At 50.6% G+C, this 25,161-nt stretch overlaps 1 protein-coding gene across 2 annotated transcripts in view; it reads right to left on the bottom strand.

Annotated features, from left to right (window-relative positions):
- The window catches only part of LOC142097491 (proteinase-activated receptor 1-like), a 310,042-nt gene that overhangs the window by 213,359 nt on the left and 71,522 nt on the right, over positions 1-25,161 (bottom strand). For both annotated transcript variants that reach the window (XM_075179488.1, XM_075179407.1), the window contains exon 3: positions 13,912-14,001. In XM_075179488.1, the coding sequence (XP_075035589.1) occupies positions 13,912-14,001 (90 nt within the window). The remainder of the gene's footprint in view (positions 1-13,911; positions 14,002-25,161) is intronic.

Genomic DNA, 25,161 nt, shown 5'->3' with positions numbered 1-25,161 from the left:
TCCTACCCGCAGAGAAGAATTATACCATCGGAAACAAGGAATTACTGGCTATCAAAGCCGCATTAGAGGAATGGAGATACTTGTTGGAGGGAGCTCGCCATCCGGTGACGATCTTCACGGATCATAAGAACTTGTCATATCTTCAGTCTGCCCAATGCTTGAACCCTCGTCAAGCAAGATGGTCTCTTTTCTTTTCCCGTTTTGAATTAATAATTACCTTCAAACCAGCTGCCAAGAACAAAAAAGCTGATGCCTTATCTAGAGCCTTTGCTACGTCCTCTGATATAGAAGAGGTTTCCAACCATACCATTCTAGACCCCAAATGTATCTCACTGGCTGCTTCATCCACCAAAACGCTACCATTTGGGAAGACCCTCGTGCCTTCTACTCTAAGGAGGAAAATCCTTTCGTGGTTCCATGCCTCTCGTTTTTCTGGACACGCCGGTGAACACAAGACTTTTGAGATCCTCTCTCGAAGTTACTGGTGGCCTTCAATGAGGAGAGACGTCAAAGAGTTCATTGCTTCCTGTGAATTATGTTCGCAATTCAAATCCTCCCGCAGAACCCCAGCAGGGTTGCTGCGACCACTACCCATTCCGTCCAAACCATGGACCCATATTAGTATGGATTTCGTTACTGACTTACCACCTAGTAAGAACCATAACACTATTTGGGTGGTAGTGGACAGATTTTCGAAGATGGCTCATTTCATCCCTCTGTCTGGTTTGCCTTCCTCGTCTATCCTGGCTGAACATTTCATTAAAGAGATCTTCCGTATCCATGGATGTCCATCTGAGATTGTGTCTGATAGAGGAGTACAATTCGTGTCCAGATTCTGGCGAGCCCTTTGTAAAACCTTGGGCATACGATTAGCACTCTCATCTTCTTACCATCCACAATCCAATGGACAAACCGAACGTGTCAATCAAGATCTTGAGACTTTTATAAGGATATTTTCATCAGCCAATCAAGACAACTGGGTAGAGTTACTCCCTTGGGCTGAGTTCGCCCATAACAACATGTACCATGAGTCATCATCCAAAACTCCATTCTTTGTGGTCTACGGTCACCATCCGTCTTTTCCGGAATTTCCTGCCCTCCCGCCCACCCAAGTTCCTGCGGTGGAGACTGTTTGTCAGACCTTTAAAAATATCTGGTCTCAGGTTAGAACCTGTTTAAAGAAGACATCTGTCAAATATAAATCTTTCGCTGATAAGAAGAGGCGGGCTATTCCACCACTAAAAATTGGAGATCGTGTCTGGTTATCCACAAAAAATATTCGTTTGAAGGTTCCATCCATGAAATTCGCCCCTCGTTTTATTGGTCCATATAGGATCATTCAAGTTATCAATCCAGTATGTGTGAAACTCCTTCTTCCTAAGAGTCTTCGGATTTCTAATGCCTTCCATGTATCTTTGCTCAAACCTCTTATTATCAACCGTTTTTCAACTCCTCCCTCAGCTCCGCAGCCAGTTCAAGTCCATCAGGAGGAGGATTTTGAGATTACCGAGGTACTAGATGCAAAAATTTCGCGAGGAGTCCTCCACTTCCTCGTTCATTGGAAGGGCTTTGGTCCTGAGGAGCGCTCTTGGATCAAAGCTGAAGATCTTAATGCTCCTGCCCTTTTGAAGAAGTTTTACTCCAAAAATCCGGACAAGCCCGGTTCCAGGCGTTCTGTGCCCGCCTTTAAAAGGGGGGGTACTGTCACTCACCGGACCGTGAGTGCCTCTTCCCGGACATTTAGGAACCGTGGCCGTCCACCATCCTGAGGGTCTGCGCATGCGCAGCCCTTTTCTATACTTCAGTGTATACCCCTTTAACTTAATTGGCAGATCAGGCAACCTCCCTATATTAAGCACCTGTGGTCACTACCACGTTGCCTGATCTTGGAGTCTCATTCCTCATGAGTCTCTGAAGGTGTTCCTGTATTACTTGTGTATTCAGTGCTGCTGATTCCTGTGGTTTCCAAACCACTTCTACTACTGTGGTTTCCATACCACTTCTACCATCAACTGTATCATCAGGACTGTTTGCTGATTCTTATCCGCTGCCTCCGTGCACTACAGTCTTCTAAACCACTTCAACGTTATTTTATATCATCATGACTGTTTGCTGATTCCTATCCGCTGCCTCCGTGCACTTCAGTCTTCTACACCACTTCAACGTTATTTTATATCTATGTGACTGTTTGCTCATTGCTATCCGCTGCCTCCGTGCACTCCAGCTTTTACCTCACTCACCTGCTTCTCATCAAGTCTGTTTGCTGATTGCTATCCGCTGCCTCCGTGCACTACAGTCTCCTGCTTGCAACTCGCCTGTGTTTAACATCGTGACTGCCAGCTGACTACTATCCGCTGCCTCCGTGCACTACAGTCTCCTGCTTGCAACTCGCCTGTGTTCAACATCGTGACTGCCAGCTGATTACTATCCGCTGCCTCCGTGCACTACACTCTCATCTCATCTCTGCTGTGGCTTCCTCGAGACTGCCGCTTTCCATTACCATCTGCTACCCTTCGTGATCTACAGCTCCTGCCCTGCGCTGCACTCCTGTTTCCCATCGCTGTTGGTTCCTGTGGTTGCTACTGGTTACCTCCGTGTGCCGCTGAGTCCTGCCGCTGTGGTCAGCGCTATCGTCCATCTCCTGCTGATCCACTCTCCACGCCTTCACGTGTTCCACTGGCCTCTACCCTCCTGTCAGCATTGGATTTGTATCTCTTCTACTACCCTCTGCTGGATCATCTCCATTCTCCTGGGTTTCCTATGAGTCCAGTTCCACGTGTTGCTGACTCCTGTGGATTCGTGTCCCTGTCGGTCTACTCACCTGTGCGCTGCACCTGCTAGACCGCTGCTTCTCCTATCCAGGGACTTCCTATCCAGTCGGCCTCCAGCCGCTCAGGTACCGCTGCAATCCCATCTGACTGCTACTGCTGAACCACGGTATGCATACTTCTCATTGACTGTGCTGTGTATTGCATATCTTGCTGGACTGTGTTTGGTTCTCTCTGGAGTCTGCTATCCGCTGAGTCTATTGCCATCATTGACTGTGTTATCATTGTGCTGGACTACTTCAAGAGACTTTCTAGATTGCAGACTTGATCAGTCATTTATATATATATATACCTATATTGTGCATATTACTGTGGATCGTGTATAAGGTGCCTGTGTATATCCTGTGTTGCAGTCTTCCCCCGTGCACCTCCTCACATATATATGCAGTGGTACAACTTGCTGATGTCAGACCACTGATCCCTGTTTCCGGTATCACCTGTTCCATTATCCTCTCACATAGCAGTGGTACAACTTGCTACCGCAGACCACTGACTACCTGGATACCTCCACTTGGATTCCATTCCTTCACTCAGACAGCGGTACAACTTGCTACCCGCAGACCGCTGACTCTCATCACCTCCTTGTTTCTGTTGGACATTCCTCCTCACTATAGCAGTGGTACAACTTGCTATCGCAGACCACTGACTACCTTCACGTGTCCTTGTCCATACAGTTCCTTGTGTATCATTACCTCAGTATTACCAGTGTTGCTAGTCATAGACTTTCCTGAGCATCTCATCGGTCATCATTTCATGTTCCGTGATCACCCAGCTACCAGAGTACCCTATTACCATCTACATTGCTCTGGTAAGCCTACCATCTGGTGATCCCTGGGTAAAGACTCCTAGTGCCCGTGACATTCATGTTAAATCGAGCAAAGAAGGATGCCCAGCGGGCTTGCCGAGGATTAAGGCAACAAGCTTCCTGAATAAACACTAGGTGCCGATGATCGGTAAAAACAGTAACAGGAAATATAGCCCCCTCCAACAAATGTCGCCATTCCTCCAGGGCAGCCTTGATGGCCAGTAACTCCTTGTCCTCAATTCCATAATTACATTTACTCGGAAGGAATCGTCTGGAGAAAAAAACACACAGATTGTGAGAGCCAGAAGGAGATTCTTGAAAAAGCACAGCACCAATGCCTACAGAGGATGCATCTACCTCTAAGAAGAAGGGTCGTTCCTGGTCTTGCTGAGACAGAACTGGAGCTGAAGAGAATGCTTTCTTTAATGTTGTGAAGGCAGAAATGGCCTCTGGGGACCAGACCCTAGGATTGGCAGTCTTCCTGGTTAAAGCTGTAATGGGAGCTATGATGGAGGAGAACCCCCGAATAAATTAGCGATAATAGTTCGCGAAGCCATTGAACCTTTGAATCACTTTAAGGCCTTGTGGTTGAGGCCAATCCAGGATAGCTGTCACCTTGGTGGGATCCATACATAGACATTGACCTGACACAATGAAACCGAGAAAAGGTACCTGAGTGACTTCAAACACGCATTTCTCCAACTTGCAGTAGAGGTGGTGTTTCCGGAGTCTACGTAGGACCTCCTTTACTTGTTCCTGATGAGATTTCAAATCTTTAGAGAATATTAAAATATCGTCTAAATACACTACCACAGAAGTGTATAACAGGTCATGAAAGATATAATTAACAAAGGTTTGGAAGATAGCTGGGGCGTTACAGAGGCCGAAGGGCATCACCAGGTACTCGAAATGCCCATCTCTGGTGTTAAAGGCCGTCTTCCATTCGTCCCCTTTCTTGATGCGAATCAAATTATAGGCCGCACGGAGGTCTAATTTAAAAAAAAAATGAGATCCACTGAGCCTGTCAAACAGGTCAGAGATGAGAGGCAGTGGATATCGATTTTTGACAGTGATGCGATTTAGAGGACGATAATCAATACAAGGCCGAAGCGACCCATCCTTCTTCTTAACGAAAAAGAAACCTGCACCAGCTGGGGAAGTGGACCTACGAATAAATCCCTGTTTTAGGTTCTCTGTGATGTATTGAGACATGGCTGACGTTTCTGGACGAGATAAAGGATAGGTCCGACCTTTGGGGATCGGTTGGTCAGGAGACAAAACGATAGCGCAATCCCAGGGACGATGAGGAGGCAGGGTCTCTGCTTCCACCTTGCTGAATACATCTTGGAATTCCATATAGGCCGCAGGAAGATTGGTTAACTCGAAATGGGCCATCACTTGAAATCTTGGAGGCAAGACTTTGGACAAACATTTAAGGCAACATCCTGAACCCCACAAAATACATTGAGCGAGGCCCCAATCCATTTGGGGAGAATGCATCCTTAACCACGGTAGCCCCAAGATGAGGGGGTTAATGGACTTCAGCTAAACCAAAAGTTGGATCACCTCGCTATGAAGTACTCCTACCATCAACCGAACAGGAGAAGTCACGGAGGAGATGGAGCAGTGAGTGACACGACTACCGTCGACTGCTGTCAGGGATAACGGTTGAGGCAATGGTTTTAAGGGTATTTGGAGCTGCGAAGCCAGATCCGCCGAAATAAAGTTCCCGGAGGAGCCGGAGTCCACAAAGGCCGTGGTGGAGAAGGTACCTTTAGGTTGACAGCCATCAGAAATTCTGGGGAATTCTTGGAATAGGGAGCAACAGTGTACTCTCCTAAAGCGGCCTCCCTACCACCATTTAGGAGGAAGAGTTTCCCGATCTTTTGGGACAAACTTTCAGCAGATGTCCCGGATCTCCACAATGAAGACACAGACGTTGTTTGAAGCGTCTCTCTCACTCCTCTGGGGATAATTTAGAATGTCCTACTTGCATTGGTTCGTCCACTGGCAAGATGGGGTTTTGAAACTGAGGCGCTAGCCATGATACGAACCGTTTGCCAGGAGAGCGTTGTTGCGTGCGCTCTTGGTAGCGAAAATCCACCTTTATGCACATTGAGATGAGGGAATCAAGATCAGCCGGGAGTTCTCTGGAAATTAACTCATCTTTAATCCGATCAAACAGACCCTGCCAAAAGGTTGCCACCAGTGCTTTGTTGTTCCATTTTAACTCGGAAGCCAGAGTCCGAAATTGAACTGCGTATTGTCCCACGGACAGATCACCTTGACGGAGGTTCAACAAGCTAGTAGCTGCAGAAGCAACTCTCCCGGGATCGTCAAAGACTCTTCTAAAAGCCTCAATGAAAGAGTTTGAGCTGCTGAGAAGGGGATCCCCTCGTTCCCATAAAGGTGAGGCCCAGGCAAGAGCTTGACCACTGAGGAGGGAGATGAGAAAGGCCACTTTGGTGCGTTCTGAAGAAAAGGCCCCTGGGTTACACTCAAATTGAATGGCACATTGGTTCAAAAAGCCCCTGCATTTTTTGGGATCTCCGTCAAATTTTTCGGGTGTCGGGATGCGTAGACAGGAGGCCGCTGTAGAGACCGTAACCACACTGGATGCTGCAGACGCAGAAGAGGTTATGGCTGGTGTAGCGGGTAAAGCACCCTGTAATGTATCGAAACGGGTTGATATCCCTTGAACACATTGTAGGAGATGGGCCTGGGCTGCTTCCTGTTGTTCCACTCGCTGAGCCAGGTGCAGGAGTAGATCTCGAGCTGACGGTTCACCAGGCCCCTCCGTTGTCATGTCCAGAGTATTCTGTCACAACTATATAGCGTACCTGCTATTGTTGGCGCAATTCAGAGGAAGGTGCAGAATCTAACGTGCCCCTGGAATTCACCAGGAACCCCCGCAAGGAAGTATGGACTCCGCTGCAGTGGCACGCAGGTCGCGGTCCTTCCAAGAGTCAACAGCGAGATACAAGGAGGTGTCAGACAGGACGGGTCGGTAACGTTCTGGTAGCAGTGATACAAAGGGATATCCAGAAGAATGGTGAGGCAAGCCGGGTCGGTAACTTTCAGGTAGCGTAGTACAAAGGCAGAATCCAAATAGAGGTGGTCAAACGGTCCGGGGCAAAAGGTCACAGGCAGCACAAGGATAATCAGGAACAAATGCAGAAACTGGTGCACACAAACGCTGGAGGCAGGAAGACCTGATACTCTGGCACTGGTAGGAGGGCCAGAGGAAGTTTAAATACCACAGTGCACCAATCAGCATCAGCGCTGCAGCGCTGTCATCCGCAACGCTGGGAATCCACTATAGCGTCCCGTTGCCTAGCAACGGGGCACGCTGTCTTTGCAGAGGTCGGGCAGCAGGGGATCCGGAAGTGATGCGTCTACTGGTCGGAAGGAAAGGCGGCCGTGTGGGACGGCGCATGACAGTCTGGACCTATAGAAGCAAGCTACGTCATCTGCATTGTTTTCTCTGCAACACTGAGTGTATATAATATAGCTGTGCTGGCACTGGCTTCAGTCATTCTCTGACCACAGTATTCTGGAGTGAAGTACTGTGTGCAGGTACCAGTGGGAGCGCAGCTAGAGCAAGCGTGCGCACCGGTATGTATTCATCTTTTGGTGTTGGCTGTACTGTATAATCATGTATTGAATTGTTAAATTTTGCATCTGCTAAAATAAATCTTTGTGCATTGGAAACACAAAGCGCTTAGAAAATGCTTATTGAAAAACGATAGAATTACTTTAATAATCACGTCTAGGAAACATTGCCACACAACAGTGTCAGAAAAGAAAAGTGGTGCAAGATGGAATTGTCCTTGGGATCCACCCACACATATGTTTAAATGGTTTAATAAACTCACACAGAAACAGAAGGTCAAGCACTCCAGCGACAAGGAGTGCCACTTTTGTGACTGAAGTGCTTGGTTTGTTTGGGCCCCCATCAAACAATCTAACAATGGGCTTAAGGTAGCTAAGCTAACAGTGCTGTCAATGAACTGTAAAACTGCAGCGAGCTGGCTGGTTAGAGCAACGGCACAAATACACAGCAGTTTACATCACATGTAGGAAACATTGCCAGTGCCACGCAGCAGTGCAAGGAAAGAAAAGTGGTGCAAGATGGAATTGTCCTTGGGCTCTCCCCCCACCCTTTTGTTGGATCTAGAAAAGGACATGCACAGTTTAACAAACCAAGCACTTCAACGACAAGGAGTGCCACTTTTGTGGCTTAAGTGCTTGGTTTGTTTGGGCCCCCACAAAACAAGCTAACAATGGGCTTAAGGCAGCTAAGCTAACAGTGCTGTCAAGGAACTGTAAAACTGCAGCGAGCTGGCTAGTTAGAGCAACGGCACAAACATAGAAATTTATATCACATTTAGGAGACATTGCCACACAGCAGTGGCAGGAAAGAAAAGTGGTGTAAAATGGAATTGTTCTTAGACACTTGAGCTACCACTTGAGCTGTCAACTCGCTCATAAGGAACTTATTACATCTCTGGAGATCTGGGTCAGTTGGAAGTAAAGGGAAGACATAGCTCTTCAGCATGGGATCAAACATAGTCGCCAAAATGTAGTGATCCGATTTCAAGATGTTGATAACTCTTGGATGCTGGCGAAGCTAATAAAGTACTTTATATACTTAGCGTAATTGCTTTGTTTCATCTTCTTCTTCAATTTCTCAAGCTGCTTTTACAAAAGTCTAATTAAAGGACTCACTTGGCTCAAGCTAGCAGTGTCTGAACTCACTTCACAGGTGACTATTTTGAATGGTTTCAGCACCTTACACAACACGGAAAGTATTCTCCACTGTGCTGGACTAAAATACATTCCCCCTTCTTTCCCAATGCTATGGCTGGTGGAATAAGCGTGGATGGCTTTTCGCTGTTCCTCTATCCTCATGTAAGGCACCGGGAATGGGCGCCATCCCCTGCAGCTCTGTCGCTAGGCAATGGGACGCATCTATGCCTGGCAGTCGCCGGTGCATGTGCAGAGCCTCTGCGTTCTCGTTGCTAGGCAACAAGACGCTCGGCGCTGCTTCCTGATGGTGTACTTATGAATTACATTCCTTTATATGCATATGTGTGTGTGTGTGTGTAACTTTCATGCCTGGGGGGACACATGCATGCACGCATACACGGGGACCTATTTATATCCATGTTTATGATTTTTAACTATTTTAATTATTTTGATTATGATTATTTTTAATTTGATTTAATTTAACTATATTTATTTTTATGTTTATTTTTATTTGATTGTTTTTTACAATTATCTTTTGAATCTTTATATATTTATATATGTGTTTGAAATATTCAGTTTTCTTTATAATTATAAGAACAATTCTTTTCTGTTATAATCATACATATGTAGGTGGATTTTGTGAATACATGTATTCCTTCTAAGTGCATTGATAGATGCCTGCACCTTTAGGACTTCAATGACCTCAACAGATGATTATAATTTCGATAATGAAACACTTCCTTTAAAAAGGACAACTACCTAAACAGTGTATTACAGTGTCTGTGTATCAGACGAAACGCGTCGCCTTTGCTATATGTTGCTCGCCCTATCCCGAGCTTTATTGCCGGGCTGGAGATTTTAATAATTAGTGGGACTTTAACTTATATGTCTGTTCTCTATCTGGATCTGGATTTGCGGTGCGCACCGAAGAGATTATTTCTGCTTTACACCTGGAGCTGATTATACCGTAAAAAGTTATCTTATGTTTCCTACTGCTGGGAGGACATTTGCCATCTGCTGGCTGCAATCATGGAACCATTTCAATTCTTGGAGGTATGTGGACTTTTCAATCTAGATAGCCGCTGAAGTGGTAAGAAGTTGAACCCCAGCTGGAAGTTTGATACACGTGTTGCGGTTCCACACTCGGGGTCTCCAATATACTTAAGCCGCGGCTGCGGTAAGAAATTTCACTTATAACCCCTTTTACTCAATGTGGTGACTACACGCTTATATATTAGTTATAATTACCACTTGGCGGTAAATGTATGAACATGCGGGTTCTTCAACACCCGCGTGTTCAGCCTGTTCGGCGATTAAATTTCAAGCGGCGCTGCATTGTAAAGGGAACCCAGGAGTATAGTGATTGGTGGACAGCAGCGGACAGGAGAGCCGAGGTCAGAGGTCACAAGCACAGGTTCGAAATCCAGGGACAAGCGAAAGGTCAGGGGCACTGGCAGAGGAGCAGAATCCGGAATACAGGCAAATAGTCAGGGTCAGAACCGAAGGTTCAAAGTCCAGGAACAGGCAAGGGTCATACACGGGAGGTCGGTCACAGGTTTAAACACCAAAACAGGAAGAGCACAAGCAGGCAGCAGAACTGTGAACAGGACGCTATAACCGGCAATGAGGTTGCAGACCTCACTGCCTTAAGTAGCACTAAGAACCAATCAGGACTAGTTCTAAAAGTAGCCACAGGTTTTGCCTAATGGCAGGAGTGAAAAATGGCCAATAGAAATGCAGTGTCCCACTGCATAGTAATTCCTAATGTGCCCTGACAGCTGATAACGAATAGCCATGATTGTCTAAAGAGCCTGAAGCGCGCGCACCCGGCTGAAATTCAGCTGGCCGGGTACACGGCAGAGAATCCCTTGCGTCCCGCTGAAACCGGAAGTGACGTCCAGGTCACCATAGCGACGGCCAGGACGCCAGCTGGAAGGTAAGGAGAGTCGCGGCGGTAATAGAAATAGAGCTAAAGAGCCAGGAATATGATGAAACACCTGATGTTTATTGTTGGGAAGTACAAACCAGATGGTGTAGTAATCAGCATATCAGGGAAATGCAGAAAGTAATATCAGGTATACGGCTGATGCAGGTAAGCAGGTGATATGAAGAGATCCCAGGCAACAGGTAAACCAGAGCACAGAAGCATGGAAAAGCAACAACAGCATGGGACAACAATAACCAGCAATGTATGCTGGGAGTGACAAGTATAAGTTGGGATGTACCCAGGTGCAGGAGATAATTAATGAGGAGGTTAACCCCTAGTACGGGGGTCGGCAACTCGCAGCTCAGGAGCCGCAGGCGACTCTTTCAGACATCTGCTGCGGCTCCGGAGTCCGGGTGTTATTGGCAAAGTGGGTGACAGAGCACCTATCTGTCACCCTCTTTGCTAAATTAATTGCAATTAAAAAAATATAAAAAATGAATGGGAGCCGGCAGAAGAGAGAGCGCTCCTCCCCCGACACAGCTCCCTGCTGACTGAATGAGGCTGACGTGACCCTAAGGTCGCGTCAGCATCATTCAGTTGACAGAGAGTGCACCAAGGAGGAGCAGAGAAGATCCAGGACCGGGACCCCACCTGTGTGAAGGTAAGTAAATAAGGGTTTTGCGGCTCCCAATTTTATTTTTTTCAGGAAAACGAGTCAAAATGGCTCTTTGCCTACCCCTGCCCTAGTACAACAAAGAAAGCACAATAGCAGCACCTCTGCAGAATAAAGGTACTGCCACAATATATATATAAAGAACACAATAATAAAGTCCAAAAGGCAGGAGCTGCCAGGCAAAGCAGCATACAATGCAAGGGGATTCCCGGCAGGTCCTGACAGTACCCTCCCCCCCCTTAGGGTGGATTCCAGACGCCTGATCACCAAAAATGTCTTAATTCATCTGAATCATAGTCCACAATGGGGGAAGCGGCAGAAAAGTCCTCGCCCATGGGAGGGAAGGAGAAAGAAGTCATGCCAGAGCGAAGTTCAAGCAGTGCAGACCCTTCTCTCCTATTACGTCCACCCCTTTTAGGGGATTTCCTCAGAATTGGAGCCTGAGCCACCTAGGAGGAGAACAAAGGTAGTTCTAGGACTGTTGTGCTGGGTTATGTTGCCGAAAGCACAGGTGATCCACAAGATGGCACTGCAGGAGATAGTGAAAGCTTGTTGATTACTGCCTCAACAAATAGTTGTAAGTCAGATAGGATGGGGTGATTAGTTTCAACCAAAGGGTTTGCCCATTCCATGGCCTTTTCTCTAAAATTTGGTAATAAAATCATAATCTGCCTCTTTGGGTCACTGAAAAGGCCAGGTACTGAGGGGAAATAAGCAGCACAAAACCTCAGTAGAGCACTAAATTGAGAAAGGTTGCCCCTCAAAGGTAGGTGATGGCTCGAACTGGAGACTCTCGGCAAGAGGTGCCTTGGGCTGGGCACACTTGAAGGAGGACCTGGACTGAGCGGCAGACTTGGCAGCAGGCTGGGCTGGGCGACAGACTTGCCAGCAGGCCCGGACTTGGCGGCAGACTTGCCAGCAGGCAGGGCTGGGCGACAGACTTGGCAGCAGGGACCCGACTGGACGGCAGATTTGGCAGCAGGCCCAGACTAGGCGGCAACCTTGGCAGCAGGCCTGGACTGGGCGGCAGACTTGGCAGCAGGGACCCGACTGGGCGGCAGATTTGGCAGCAGGCCCAGACTAGGCGGCAACCTTGGCAGCAGGCCTGGACTGGGCGGAAGACTTGGAAGCAGGCCCGGACAGGACAGAAGACTTGGGAGCAGGCCCGGATAGGACAGAAGACTTGGCAGCAGGCCCGGACTGGGCGGCAGACTTGGCAGCAGGCCCGGACTGGGCGGCAGACTTGGCAGCAGGCCCGGACTGGGCGGCAGACTTGGCAGCAGGCCCGGACTGGGCGGCAGACTTGGAGGGGACATCACTGTGAAAAGCCTCTGGGCAGACAGCACTATGAGAAGCCTCAGGGCAGAGAGCACTGTGAGATGCCTCTGGGCAAACAGCACTATGAGAAGCCTAAGGGCAGACAGCTGAGAAGCCTCTGGGCAGACAGCAGCAAGTACTAACTCTCTCTGAACTGCGTGGAAAGGCAACTCGGGCTGAACCGCATGGAATGGCAACTCGGGCTGAACCGCATGGAATGGCAACTCGGACTGAACCGCGTCGACTGGCAACTCGGTCTGAGCTGTGTAGAGTGGCAACTTGGGCTGAGCCTTATGCAAAGTTTCAGGAGCAGGCTGTAGGGGCAGCCCCCCTCTGGAGCAGGCTAAATTTCAGGAACAGAGACAGCAGCTGGCGACTCAGAACTGGAGACAGCGATAGGATACTCAGGTACATAGGCTGCGACAGGAGACTCAGGTGCAGAGGCTGCTGCAGGTGACTCGGGTGCAGAGGCTGCGGCAGGAGACTCGGGTGCAGAGGCTGCGGCAGGAGACTCGGGTGCAGAGGCTGCGGCAGGCAACTCAGTACCGGACACAGTGGCATGAGACTGAGGACCGGACAATTTGACTGCAAATTCAGAAGAAAAGCCTGCCAGCCCTAGTGTTAGTATTTCAGCAATGACAATTAGCAATGGAGCTCTCCTCTGTGTGTGTTACCTATATAACACAGTAGAATGTGACTGCAGAATTACACCAAGCCTGCCAACCCTAGTATTTGTATTTCAGCAATGATAATTAGCAATGGAGCAATGGAGCTCTCCTTTCTGTGGGTTACCTATATTACACAGTAGAATGTGACTGCAAAATTACACCAAGCCTGCCAACCCTAGTATTTGCATTTCAGCAATGACAATTAGCACCGGAGCAATGGAGCTCTTCTCTTTGTGTGTTACCTATATAACACAGTAGAATGTGACTGCAGAATTACACCAAGCCATGCCACTATAGACTTTGTTGAACACTGATAACACCCTCCTCTTTCTATTCTATCTATGCTGCTGCCCAACTGCTCTACAGACTGTGCTACTCCTTCTGTGTTCCTCTGTGGCGCTAGATCGCCGTGGAGGGCAGTACTTACAGAATTAAAAACTCGCAAGATCCGATAAAACAATGACGGTTTTGCCTCGTTTTCAATTACGATAAAGCGCGAAAGTACCGAGTTGGCTCAGCTCGGTACTCGGATATGCTAAGTTCGGGTGTGTTCTGTTCTCGGGGAACCGAGCCTGAGCATCTCTAATATAAAGACTATTCTAGTGCAGATTCTTTTCCAATAGACATTCAATACATATCACCTGATTACATGCCATACATTTCACATGACGACCTTCCATACATGTCCCTTAATGATCTGCCATCAAATTATTACCTGCCATATATGTCTCATACTGAACTTCCATACATGTCACATGATGACAATACATACATGTAATGGGGATATTATTAAGATTATCATTCTGATAATCTTATTGGCTACAGATTGTTCTGTCCCCAAACACTTACATCTTTGTACATAAAGGATGAGCAGAAGATGAAGGCTGATAACAGAACCTAGTGAAATCCATTGGTAAAAAAAATAAAAGAGAAATGATCCTTACATGAGGAACTGTTGATGGATTTGTTGCTCACATGTTCATGTCCCAGATCAGTGATATAATAATCATCAATATTCGCATCTGGTTCATACACTAAAAAAGAAACAAAAGAAACATATGAGGACACCACACAATGAATACAATAAGAGTATATGCAGTGAATCATCATCATCATTATCATCATCATCATTTTCATCATCATTTATTTATATAGCGCCACTGATTCCGCAGCGCTGTACAGAGAACTCACTCACATCAGTCCCTGCCTCATTGGGGCTTACAGTCTAAATTCCCTAACACACACACAGACAGAGAGAGACTAGGGTCAATTTGTTAGCGGCCAATTAACCTACCAGTATCTTTTTGGAGTGTGGGAGGAAACCGGAGCACCCGGAGAAAACCCACGCAAACACGGGGAGACCATACAAACTCCTCACAGATAAGGCCATGGACGGGAATTGAACTCATGACCCCAGTGCTGTAAGACAGAAGTGCTAACCACTAAGCCATTGTGCATCGTACTGCCATGACTATAAGATCATGGGACCTGATACAATAATGAACATAAGAACCATTTCCTGACATATTTTGCGTGAAATTGCTCTGTGCATGCTCAGAAACTGACAATTATCACAATGATCGCAATCCGTGTTCAAATGCAATTAACACTTACTACCGCCTACGACTTAAAGGGCAGAACGGATCTTTAGTCATAAGGAAGTTTATGATGAGGGTGTCAGGTATCCCCAAACTTTAACATCATGACAGTAATGAATAAAGTATTTCCACACACATTCCCTAGATGTGCAGCCCCCCCCCCCCCCCCCTAGAGGTACCCACCCCTGGGATGAAAGCACTATAGCCCTTCCCTGACCGGTGTGTGGGATGATAATAATAATAATAATACTAATAATAAAAATAATAATACATGAAAGTAATTTGTCCTTGGTGCACTACAGGTTCCAGGATGTAAGTGTTATGATTTGCTTTGTTCCCTGTGTGCATATTACCCTGCAGTACCTGTGATCCTCTAGAGGTGCTGCTGATTGGCCGTTCCTACTATCAGGGGTTAACTTGCACTGCTAGTTATTATCCACACCTGTCTGTGGCCTAAATATGCCTGCTTATTCCTGAATCCTTTGCTGGTCATTGAAGTTCCTAGCCTGCTCATGTGTTTCTCTGTTCCTGGATTACCTGCATGTGCCTCTGTTCCTGGATTACCTGCATGTGCCTCTGTTCCTGGATTACCTGCATGTGCCTCTGTTCCTGTTTTCAGTTAAGTTATTTGCTGCATCTCATTATTATTTACCCTTTGTTTGCCAAGATCTGGAAATCCATTGTTCCATTCAGCCTGAACTGTTTACTGTTTATGTTGCCTTCCCTGGACTATACTTTTCTGCAATAAACAGTTTAAAACGTTTACATCACGTGTCTTGCTCCATGGCTGTAATTAAGGAATTGGTTTTGAACAGAACCCTAACATTAAGTAGCAGTATTACTACAAGTGTGGAGATGGTGGTCGAGAAGCGGGTGAAGGTGCCCGCCATCGCTATGCCCCTGGAGGGGCTGAAGATGCGCCTGGTGCCCGGGAAGGGGATGAAGAGTCCCCCGGTAGCTGAGCCCTGCAAGTGGGTGAAGACAGAAGAGGAGAAGTACTCACCCGTCCATCGATCCAGCGGCGGTGAGTATAACTTCTTTCTTGCAGGTCCTGTGCGCGGGGGAAGGATGAGCCAATCAGGGCTCATCTTTCCCCACTGGCCAATCAGCGGCCGGATGCGCGAGCCAATCGCGGCTCGCGCCCGGCCATTCAAAAGATTGGCGCCGACGCGAGCCAATCAGCGCTCGCGCCGGCTGATGACGTCACGCCGGCGACTATATAAGTCGCCGGGTGGCGCCATTTTGCCAGAAGTCCGTCGGCGGGGAAGAGAGAGGACGTCTCGTCCAGACGTCCAGCAACTGAGGCAGCAGCAGCGGCGGCAGGGGGCCCTTGTAAGGGCCGTGAGCTACCCTGCCGCCAGAAGACTTCAAGCAAGCCGCCGGAGCGGAGATCGTCGGCGGGGAGCCCTTGTCAGGGCTGAGAGCGCCCCCGCCAAGCAGCCTTCAACAGCGCCGAAGAGGAGAAGAGGCGCCGCCGGCTGGAGGGTCTGGAAGACCCGGAGAAGAAAGAAACAGAAGACGGCGTGTCAAGTTGAGTATCCTGCGCAGAGCAGGTAAGTAGACTCAACAATAACGTCGGGCACTAGGCCCGTGGGCACAGTCGGGCACAAGGCCCGTGGCACAATAAAGTAGGGGCACAAGGCCCAGGGACCTGGGCACTAGGCCCCAACGAAGTAGTGGGCCAGTAGGCCATTAGTATATTGATATAAAGGGGACAAGCCCCTGTTAGATAGTGAGGGGGACTCTGAGCCCCAGGTACAAGGGCACAAGGCCCTTAGGTAGTTAGGGGCATAGAGGCCATAGGAAGGCCAGAGGGCCTGGTTAGAGGCTGGTAGCCTGTAGGTTATTAAGGGCACAAGGCCCTCAGTTAGTTAGGAAGGCCACAGGCCTCAGGCAGGCGCTAGGACCCCTAGGTAGTAGGGCACAAGGCCCTAGTGAGTGGGCTCAGAGCCCTGAGTTAGAGAGGGGGCTGAGGCCCATTAGTCAGAGCAGAAGGCTCTGTGTGTAGCTGGGCAGAGACCCATGGTGTGTAGGGCATAAGGCCCTGGTGGTGTGTGGTAGAGGCGTGGGAGCCTCGTGAGAGTAGGCGCGGTCCTGTGTGAGGTGAGCACACGTGGTTAGGAGGTACGGTCGAGCGTAGGCTCCTGTGGTGCTGTAGCAACCTGCTGGTTGGCTAGCAGCGGTGTGTTCGGGTAAGTAGCGGGCAAGGTACTGTATACTGTATCTATTTATTCTGTCTGTGTGGCGAGTGTAGTTTACATTACAGTATTTTGGTGTGCTTTCTAACTGTGTCCAGGGGCAAGACGTCAGGCCCCCATTAAAGGTAGGCTCTTGTTTCCTGTGGTTTTCCTGTGTTAACCCGTGCTGTGGGGGACAAGTGTAAGTACCAGCATACACATAGTCAGGGGAGAACACATGTAGTTTTCCTGTCCCTTAGGTCCCCGGGGTCACACTGGTACCCAAGGGGGGTGGCTGAGTGAGTTGGTGGCAGTACAGCACACCTTGAGGCAGTTCCAGGGGCGGCCGTGGTTCTGATCAAGGGTCCTCAAGGCCGGTTCCGTGCAGGTGGACCTGTGGTTCCGGACGTAGGGACACGTGTGAGATACCCGAGTACAGGCAGTCGGGCGGTTCAGTTCGATCGGCTGTTCCGTGCGGCAGTCGGCCCGCGGGTTAGTGTGCTGTTCTACTGAGCCTCAGCCGGGCTTAAAGAACCCGTACTTAGGGCCTGTGTGTGACTCCATAGCAAGAAGGTAGCTTCTTGGTACGACCTGGGTGAGGGGGTTAGGAACCGCCCTCCGGTTTAGGCTGTGAACACCGGCTGGTGTTCCCCGTAGCGTGTAACTAGTAGTTCCGTTAGTGCACCACATTTAGTTAGTCCTAGTGTTTGACTTAGTTGCGTTGCCGACCATTAGAACGTTGTTAGGGTCGGGTCGCCGTTGTAGTTAGTCCAGTTTGTGGGTGCCATCTTAGTTTCACGGAGAGCGTAGAGGGAGGCTGTGTGTTCTTGTCATCCGCAGGAGTCGGGAAGGTGCAGGAGAACCGGATCGGAAGTGGGAGTGTCCCGGTGAGTATCACGCTCGATTCCTCCTTTCGGTTAGGCCCTCACCGGCAGGTGTGTGAGGCACTTGAGGCGGGATTAGTCCTCGGATTAGTCTTGGCCTTCAGTGCCTGTAGTCCCCCGCGTCTTGGCAAGAACAAAGTGAGGAGGCGGCAAGGAGCTTGGACTGACCGTGTCCTTGTCCTTTGCCGTAGTCTCGGACAGCCCTTACCTGGTAGGCACGGCCGTAATCTCTGCCTCTATCTTAGAGGGACGTGATTGGAGGTGACTGCGGCTGCGGATCTGCTAGGATTGGATCGCAGCTGGGAAATCGGAAGCGGACTGGAGGTGACCATCGTTTTCAAGGTGAGTTCTTTTGTGTTGCGTCTGTCCCTGTCTTTCCCCGCAGGGGGCGTTACATTTTGGCGTAGTCGGCAGGATCAACGATGGCTCATCGGGGGATCATTCCGCTGTACGAGGGATACAGCTGTGTCATCTCTCGTGACGAAGTGGCAGCGTTCACGAAGCAAATCCTGGAACGTTGTGAGACAAGGAAGAAGAAGAACAAAGGTACTAAACGGCAACCGGTGGAAGAAATGCTGTGCTGGAAGTGTGGGTTGCCTGGACACTTCGCATACCAGTGCCCAGTTGCCGAGGAGCTCTTTGATGAATGGGAGGACGAAGAAGTCTCCGATGAATGGGAAGACGTAGAAGTCTTCGAGTGGAAGGACGAGGGAGCCTTCGATCCATGGTCTCAAGAGAAGTCGGAATCTGGAGGGAAGGATCGGCAGAGCCTGCTGACTGTTGGATCGCAGGTGATCGTCCCGTCCAAGCAAGATTCGCGACAGGAATACCCACGACAGCCGGATGCTGGAGCTGGGGTATTGGAGACGTCGGATACGTCAGACGACTTGTCCGTGGCTGTGGAAGAGTTGGTCCCTGAAGACGAAGGGAGAACTGAGCAGACCCTCCACGGGGCAACGTTGTGTCCGGAGACATGTGAAGATGTCTGCCCGGTGGTACCTGAGAGGATGGAAGCCATCAGTACCCTGGAAGAGAGAGCTGCTGAAGAAGTACTGCCTGAAGAAGACTGTACTTTAGAGAGCGCAGCTGGAGAGTGGTGGATGTTGTCACCTTCTGAAGAAGCTTCCCGCACAACCGAGGAGGTATCGGACGGATGGGAGGTTCCGGCAGGTGCTGAGGAAGAGACTCCCTGGATACCGACTTCGGGCGAGGAAGTTGCCAGGATGGTGTGGATCCTGCGCGAGAAGGCCTTACCGCGAAGGATCCGGTGGACGCAAGTCAGGGATGCCGGTAAGCGACCCTTGGAGGTGGACGTTGAGGAGAAGACGTCGATTGTGGGGACCACAATGGAAAAAGGCGGCGGAAATGTGGAGATGGTGGTCGAGAAGCGGGCGAAGGTGCCCGCCATCGCTATGCCCCTGGAGGGGCTGAAGATGCGCCTGGTGCCCGGGAAGGGGATGAAGAGTCCCCCGGTAGCTGAGCCCTGCAAGTGGGTGAAGACAGAAGAGGAGAAGTACTCACCCGTCCATCGATCCAGCGGCGGTGAGTATAACTTCTTTCTTGCAGGTCCTGTGCGCGGGGGAAGGATGAGCCAATCAGGGCTCATCTTTCCCCGCTGGCCAATCAGCGGCCGGATGCGCGAGCCAATCGCGGCTCGCGCCCGGCCATTCAAAAGATTGGCGCCGACGCGAGCCAATCAGCGCTCGCGCCGGCTGATGACGTCACGCCGGCGACTATATAAGTCGCCGGGTGGCGCCATTTTGCCAGAAGTCCATCGGCGGGGAAGAGAGAGGACGTCTCGTCCAGACGTCCAGCAACTGAGGCAGCAGCAGCGGCGGCAGGGGGCCCTTGTAAGGGCCGTGAGCTACCCTGCCGCCAGAAGACTTCAAGCAAGCCGCCGGAGCGGAGATCGTCGGCGGGGAGCCCTTGTCAGGGCTGAGAGCGCCCCCGCCAAGCAGCCTTCAACAGCGCCGAAGAGGAGAAGAGGCGCCGCCGGCTGGAGGGTCTGGAAGACCCGGAGAAGAAAGAAACAGAAGACGGCGTGTCAAGTTGAGTATCCTGCGCAGAGCAGGTAAGTAGACTCAACAATAACGTCGGGCACTAGGCCCGTGGGCACAGTCGGGCACAAGGCCCGTGGCACAATAAAGTAGGGGCACAAGGCCCAGGGACCTGGGCACTAGGCCCCAACGAAGTAGTGGGCCAGTAGGCCATTAGTATATTGATATAAAGGGGACAAGCCCCTGTTAGATAGTGAGGGGGACTCTGAGCCCCAGGTACAAGGGCACAAGGCCCTTAGGTAGTTAGGGGCATAGAGGCCATAGGAAGGCCAGAGGGCCTGGTTAGAGGCTGGTAGCCTGTAGGTTATTAAGGGCACAAGGCCCTCAGTTAGTTAGGAAGGCCACAGGCCTCAGGCAGGGGCTAGGACCCCTAGGTAGTAGGGCACAAGGCCCTAGTGAGTGGGCTCAGAGCCCTGAGTTAGAGAGGGGGCTGAGGCCCATTAGTCAGAGCAGAAGGCTCTGTGTGTAGCTGGGCAGAGACCCATGGTGTGTAGGGCATAAGGCCCTGGTGGTGTGTGGTAGAGGCAGGGCCGGACTGGCCATCTGGCACTTCTGGCAAATGCCAGAAGGGCCGATGGCTATATGGGCCGGCCCGACTCCCCCTGTGTTCTTGGTGGCTGGAGGAACCAGCCACCTCTGCTGCGCGCTCCCCAGCTCCCTCCCCCGTTATGCTGTGCAGCCAGTTACACTGGTGAGTTTCCTGTCTTTTTTAATTTGGTTTTTTTTTTTTACTAAAGAGGGGGGGGGGGTCGCGGGGGTGCCGCGATTTTCAGGGGGGGCCCGCGATTTTCAGGGGGGGGGGTGTCGCGGGGGTGCCGCGATTTTCAGGAGGGGGGGTCGCGGGGGGTGCCGCGATTCTCGGGGGGGGGGGGGGGTCGCGGGGGTGCCGCGATTCTCGGGGGGGGGTCGCGGGGGTGCCGCGATTTTCGGGCGGGGGTGCCCGCGATTTTCAGGGGTGAGAGCCAGGGGGTGCTGGGAAAGGGGGTGAGAGCCATGGGGTGCTGGGAAAGGGGGTGAGAGCCAGGGGGTGCTTGGAGAGGGGGTGAGAGCTGGAGGGGGTGCTGGGAAAGGGGATGAGAGCCAGGGGGTGCTGGGAAAGGGGATGAGAGCCCAAGGGGGTGCTGGGAAAGGAGGTGAGAGAGCCCAAGGGGGTGCTGGGAAAGGAGGTGAGAGAGCCCAAGGGGGTGCTGGGAAAGGAGGTGAGAGAGCCGAAGGGGGTGCTGGGAAAGGGGGTGAGAGCCAGGGGGTGCTGGGAAAGGGGATGAGAGCCCAAGGGGGTGCTGGGAAAGGAGGTGAGAGAGCCCAAGGGGGTGCTGGGAAAGGAGGTGAGAGAGCCGAAGGGGGTGCTGGGAAAGGGGGTGAGAGAGCCGAAGGGGGTGTGGGAAAGGGGGTGAGAGCCAGGGGGTGCTGGGAGAGGGGGTGAGAGAGCCGAAGGGGGTGCTGGGAAAGGGGGTGAGAGAGCGGAAGGGGGTGCTGGGAGAGGGGGTGAGAGAGCCGAAGGGGGTGTGGGAAAGGGGGTGAGAGCCAGGGGGTGCGAGAGCCGAAGGGGGTGCTGGGAAAGGGGGTGAGAGAGCAGAAGGGGGTGCTGGGAGAGGGGGTGAGAGCCGAAGGGGGTGCTGGGAGAGGGGGTGAGAGCCAGGGGGTGCTGGGAAAGGGGATGAGAGCCCAAGGGGGTGCTGGGAAAGGAGGTGAGAGAGCCCAAGGGGGTGCTGGGAAAGGAGGTGAGAAAGCCCAAGGGGGTGCTGGGAAAGGAGGTGAGAGAGCCGAAGGGGGTGCTGGGAAAGGGGGTGAGAGAGCCGAAGGGGGTGTGGGAAAGGGGGTGAGAGCCAGGGGGTGCTGGGAGAGGGGGTGAGAGAGCCGAAGGGGGTGCTGGGAGAGGGGGTGAGAGAGCCGAAGGGGGTGCTGGGAAAGGGGGTGAGAGAGCGGAAGGGGGTGCTGGGAGAGGGGGTGAGAGAGTCGAAGGGGCTGCTGGGAGAGGGGGTGAGAGAGCCAGGGGGTGCTGGGAGAGGGGGTGAGAGCCGAAGGGGGTGAGAGAGTGGAAGGGGGTGCTGGGAAAGGGGGTCCTGGGAGAGGGGGTGAGAGAGCCAGGGGGTGCTGGGAGAGAGGGTGTGAGAGCTGAAGGGGGTGAGAGAGCGGAAGGGGGTGCTGGGAAAGGGGGTGAGAGAGCTGAAGGGGGTGCTGGGAGAGGGGGTGAGAGAGCTGAAGGGGGTGCTGGGAGAGGGGGTGAGAGAGCGGAAGGGGGTGCTGGGAAAGGGGGTGAGAGCCAGGGGGTGCTGGGAGAGGGGGTGAGAGAGCCAAAGGGGGTGCTGGGAAAGGGGGTGAGAGCCAGGGGGTGCTGGGAGAGGGGGTGAGCGAGTCCAAGGGGGTGCTGGGAAAGGGGGTGAGAGAGCTGAAGGGGGTGCTGGGAAAGGGGGTGAGAGCCAGGGGGTGCTGGAAGAGGGGGTGAGAGAGCCGAAGGGGGTGCTGGGAAAGGAGGTGAGAGAGCCGAAGGGGGTGAGAGAGCCAGGGTGGTAGGGGGTGCAGGAAGAGGAGTGAGAGAGCCGGGGGGTAGAGGGTGCAGGAAGACGTGTGAGAGAGCCAGGGGAGTAGGTAGTACAGGAAGATGTGTGAGAGCCAGCGGAGAAGGTGGTGCAGGGGGTTAAGTGAGAGGGACAAAGGAGAAGATGGTGCAGGGGCATAGGTAAAAGAAAGTGTAAAGGGAGAGACATCTTAAGAATGGGAATGTCAGGGATGCAGCCATCATAAAACACAAGTAGTAATGAAGAATGGAAATGCACAGAGGGGACAAGTGTTATAAAAAATAAAAAATCAAGCCTTCATACTCCATTCACTTATATTTTCTATACCCCCACTCCTAAATTTCTGCTTCGACCACTGCCCTCTATTCCTGCTCCCGACTGCTTGTGTGAGCTGACAGCTGCTGATCCCTCCTCGCCCAGCGCGCCCACTAGGAGAACAGAACACAGGATGCCATAATCAGGTAAGTTCATATATTTTCTCGTGTGCAATATGTTTTTAACCATCCTTTCTTGAACTGGGGACACTACAGCGTATCCAATAATGTTTAACACTATGTATTGCTCATTATTGCGCTGTAATGATTTTTGCATATTTATCTGTACAGAGATTTTTAATTAAGAGGAAAACACATTGCTTGTCATAAATTTTATCTGTAATTGTGTCAATATATGTATTTTTGTTTGCATTGTAAATGATGTACTAAGCTGCTCTTGGGACTCACACTCAGTATCTGATATGCTGTAGCAATTTTTATTTGTGAATGAGTTTTTATCTGAGCTTTACTAATGATTTGGGGGCACTACTATGCCATAATATGATTTGTGGGCACTTCTGCATGACCAAATATGAATTGAGGGTAATACTATGTGGCATAATATGACCTTGGGGCACTACGATGTGGCATAATATGAACTGGGCACACTACGGTGTGGCATCATATGAACTTCTGCCAAAGGCAAGTCTTTCATTGTTGAATATGATGGGAGCCCAAAGAAGTTGCTGTATCGGGGCCCAAAATTCCTCTTGTCAGCCCTGCCTGTGAGTCAAGGGGGTAGACGTCTCCAGGTAAATAATCTAAATGTTTCCTATCTAATCAAACTGATGGATCACATCCAATTATTTCTCACCCACCTCCTCTATCCCCCTTAATTTATATACTGTGTTATTTAAAATGAATAGAAAAGACGCATATCCAATTACTGTAGTAAAACAAAAATATTTTTCTCTGACATTTTGCTGTAGATGGAAATACTTTTAATGCGGCCGTGTGGGTTCAACTGATCATTCAATAGTTATGTTTTTTTTAGATATATGTTAGTTTTATTTCATGTGGAATGATTCATGAAAATTCTGCCATTACTATTTAATTGAGGGAAAAGGGTACCTGTTACATATATGTGTGTAAGTACTCTGTTCGTTGTTGCTATTTTGTAGGAGATTTGAAAAAAGCAAAACATTGTTTCCTACAGTGGCGTCTGTATAATTGGTGGTATTGCTGTAGTATGGGGTGGCGTGCTGGTGGCAATGTTGTAGTGTGTTTGGTGCTTAGTATTGCTAATAAGTAGGAGAGGGTATTGCTATAATGTGGGGGGTGATGCCGGTTGATGTAATGTGGAGGGTGATGCTAGTTGCTGTAATGTGGGGGTAATGCTGGACGCTGTAATGTGGGGGGTGATGCTGGACGCTGTAATGTGGGGGGTGATGCTGTAATATGGGGGGTGATGCCGGTTGCTGTAATGTGTGGGGTGATGCCGGTTGCTGTAATGTGTGGGTGATGCCAGTTGCTGTAATGTGAGGGGTGATGCTGGACGCTGTAATGTGGGGGTGATGCTGGTTGCTGTAATGTGGGGGTGATGCTGGTTGCTGTAATGTGTGGGGTGATGCCGGTTGCTGTAATGTGGGGATGATTGATGTAGTATGAGTGTGTGTGGGGGGTTATTTATTGCTGTAATATGGGTACTAATAATGTATTGTCATGGTGTTTATTGATGTAATTGGGGTGCTAATAATGTAATGTTGAGGGTCATTAGGAGAAATAAATACCCCCCCCCCACACACACACACACACACACACACACTCATACTACATCATGTTGTACTGCGCCAGCATCAGTGTGCAACAATATAGTGCATGGAGCCCACAACACGTGGGCCTGTGTGCTTTAAATGCCAGGGCTGATTTTTAGTCCCAGTCCGGCCCTGGGTAGAGGCGTGGGAGCCTCGTGAGAGTAGGCGCGGTCCTGTGTGAGGTGAGCACACGTGGTTAGGAGGTACGGTCGAGCGTAGGCTCCTGTGGTGCTGTAGCAACCTGCTGGTTGGCTAGCAGCGGTGTGTTCGGGTAAGTAGCGGGCAAGGTACTGTATACTGTATCTATTTATTCTGTCTGTGTGGCGAGTGTAGTTTACATTACAGTATTTTGGTGTGCTTTCTAACTGTGTCCAGGGGCAAGACGTCAGGCCCCCATTAAAGGTAGGCTCTTGTTTCCTGTGGTTTTCCTGTGTTAACCCGTGCTGTGGGGGACAAGTGTAAGTACCAGCATACACATAGTCAGAGGAGAACACATGTAGTTTTCCTGTCCCTTAGGTCCCCGGGGTCACACTGGTACCCAAGGGGGGTGGCTGAGTGAGTTGGTGGCAGTACAGCACACCTTGAGGCAGTTCCAGGGGCGGCCGTGGTTCTGATCAAGGGTCCTCAAGGCCGGTTCCGTGCAGGTGGACCTGTGGTTCCGGACGTAGGGACACGTGTGAGATACCCGAGTACAGGCAGTCGGGCGGTTCAGTTCGATCGGCTGTTCCGTGCGGCAGTCGGCCCGCGGGTTAGTGTGCTGTTTTACTGAGCCTCAGCCGGGCCTAAAGAACCCGTACTTAGGGCCTGTGTGTGACTCCATAGCAAGAAGGTAGCTTCTTGGTACGACCTGGGTGAGGGGGTTAGGAACCGCCCTCCGGTTTAGGCTGTGAA

This window comes from Mixophyes fleayi, chromosome 1 (genome assembly GCF_038048845.1).
Source record: "Mixophyes fleayi isolate aMixFle1 chromosome 1, aMixFle1.hap1, whole genome shotgun sequence".
NCBI classification, from domain to species: domain Eukaryota; kingdom Metazoa; phylum Chordata; class Amphibia; order Anura; family Limnodynastidae; genus Mixophyes; species Mixophyes fleayi.
The sequence above is the reverse complement of the archived record's forward strand: the minus strand, read 5'-3'. Positions and strand labels throughout refer to the sequence as shown.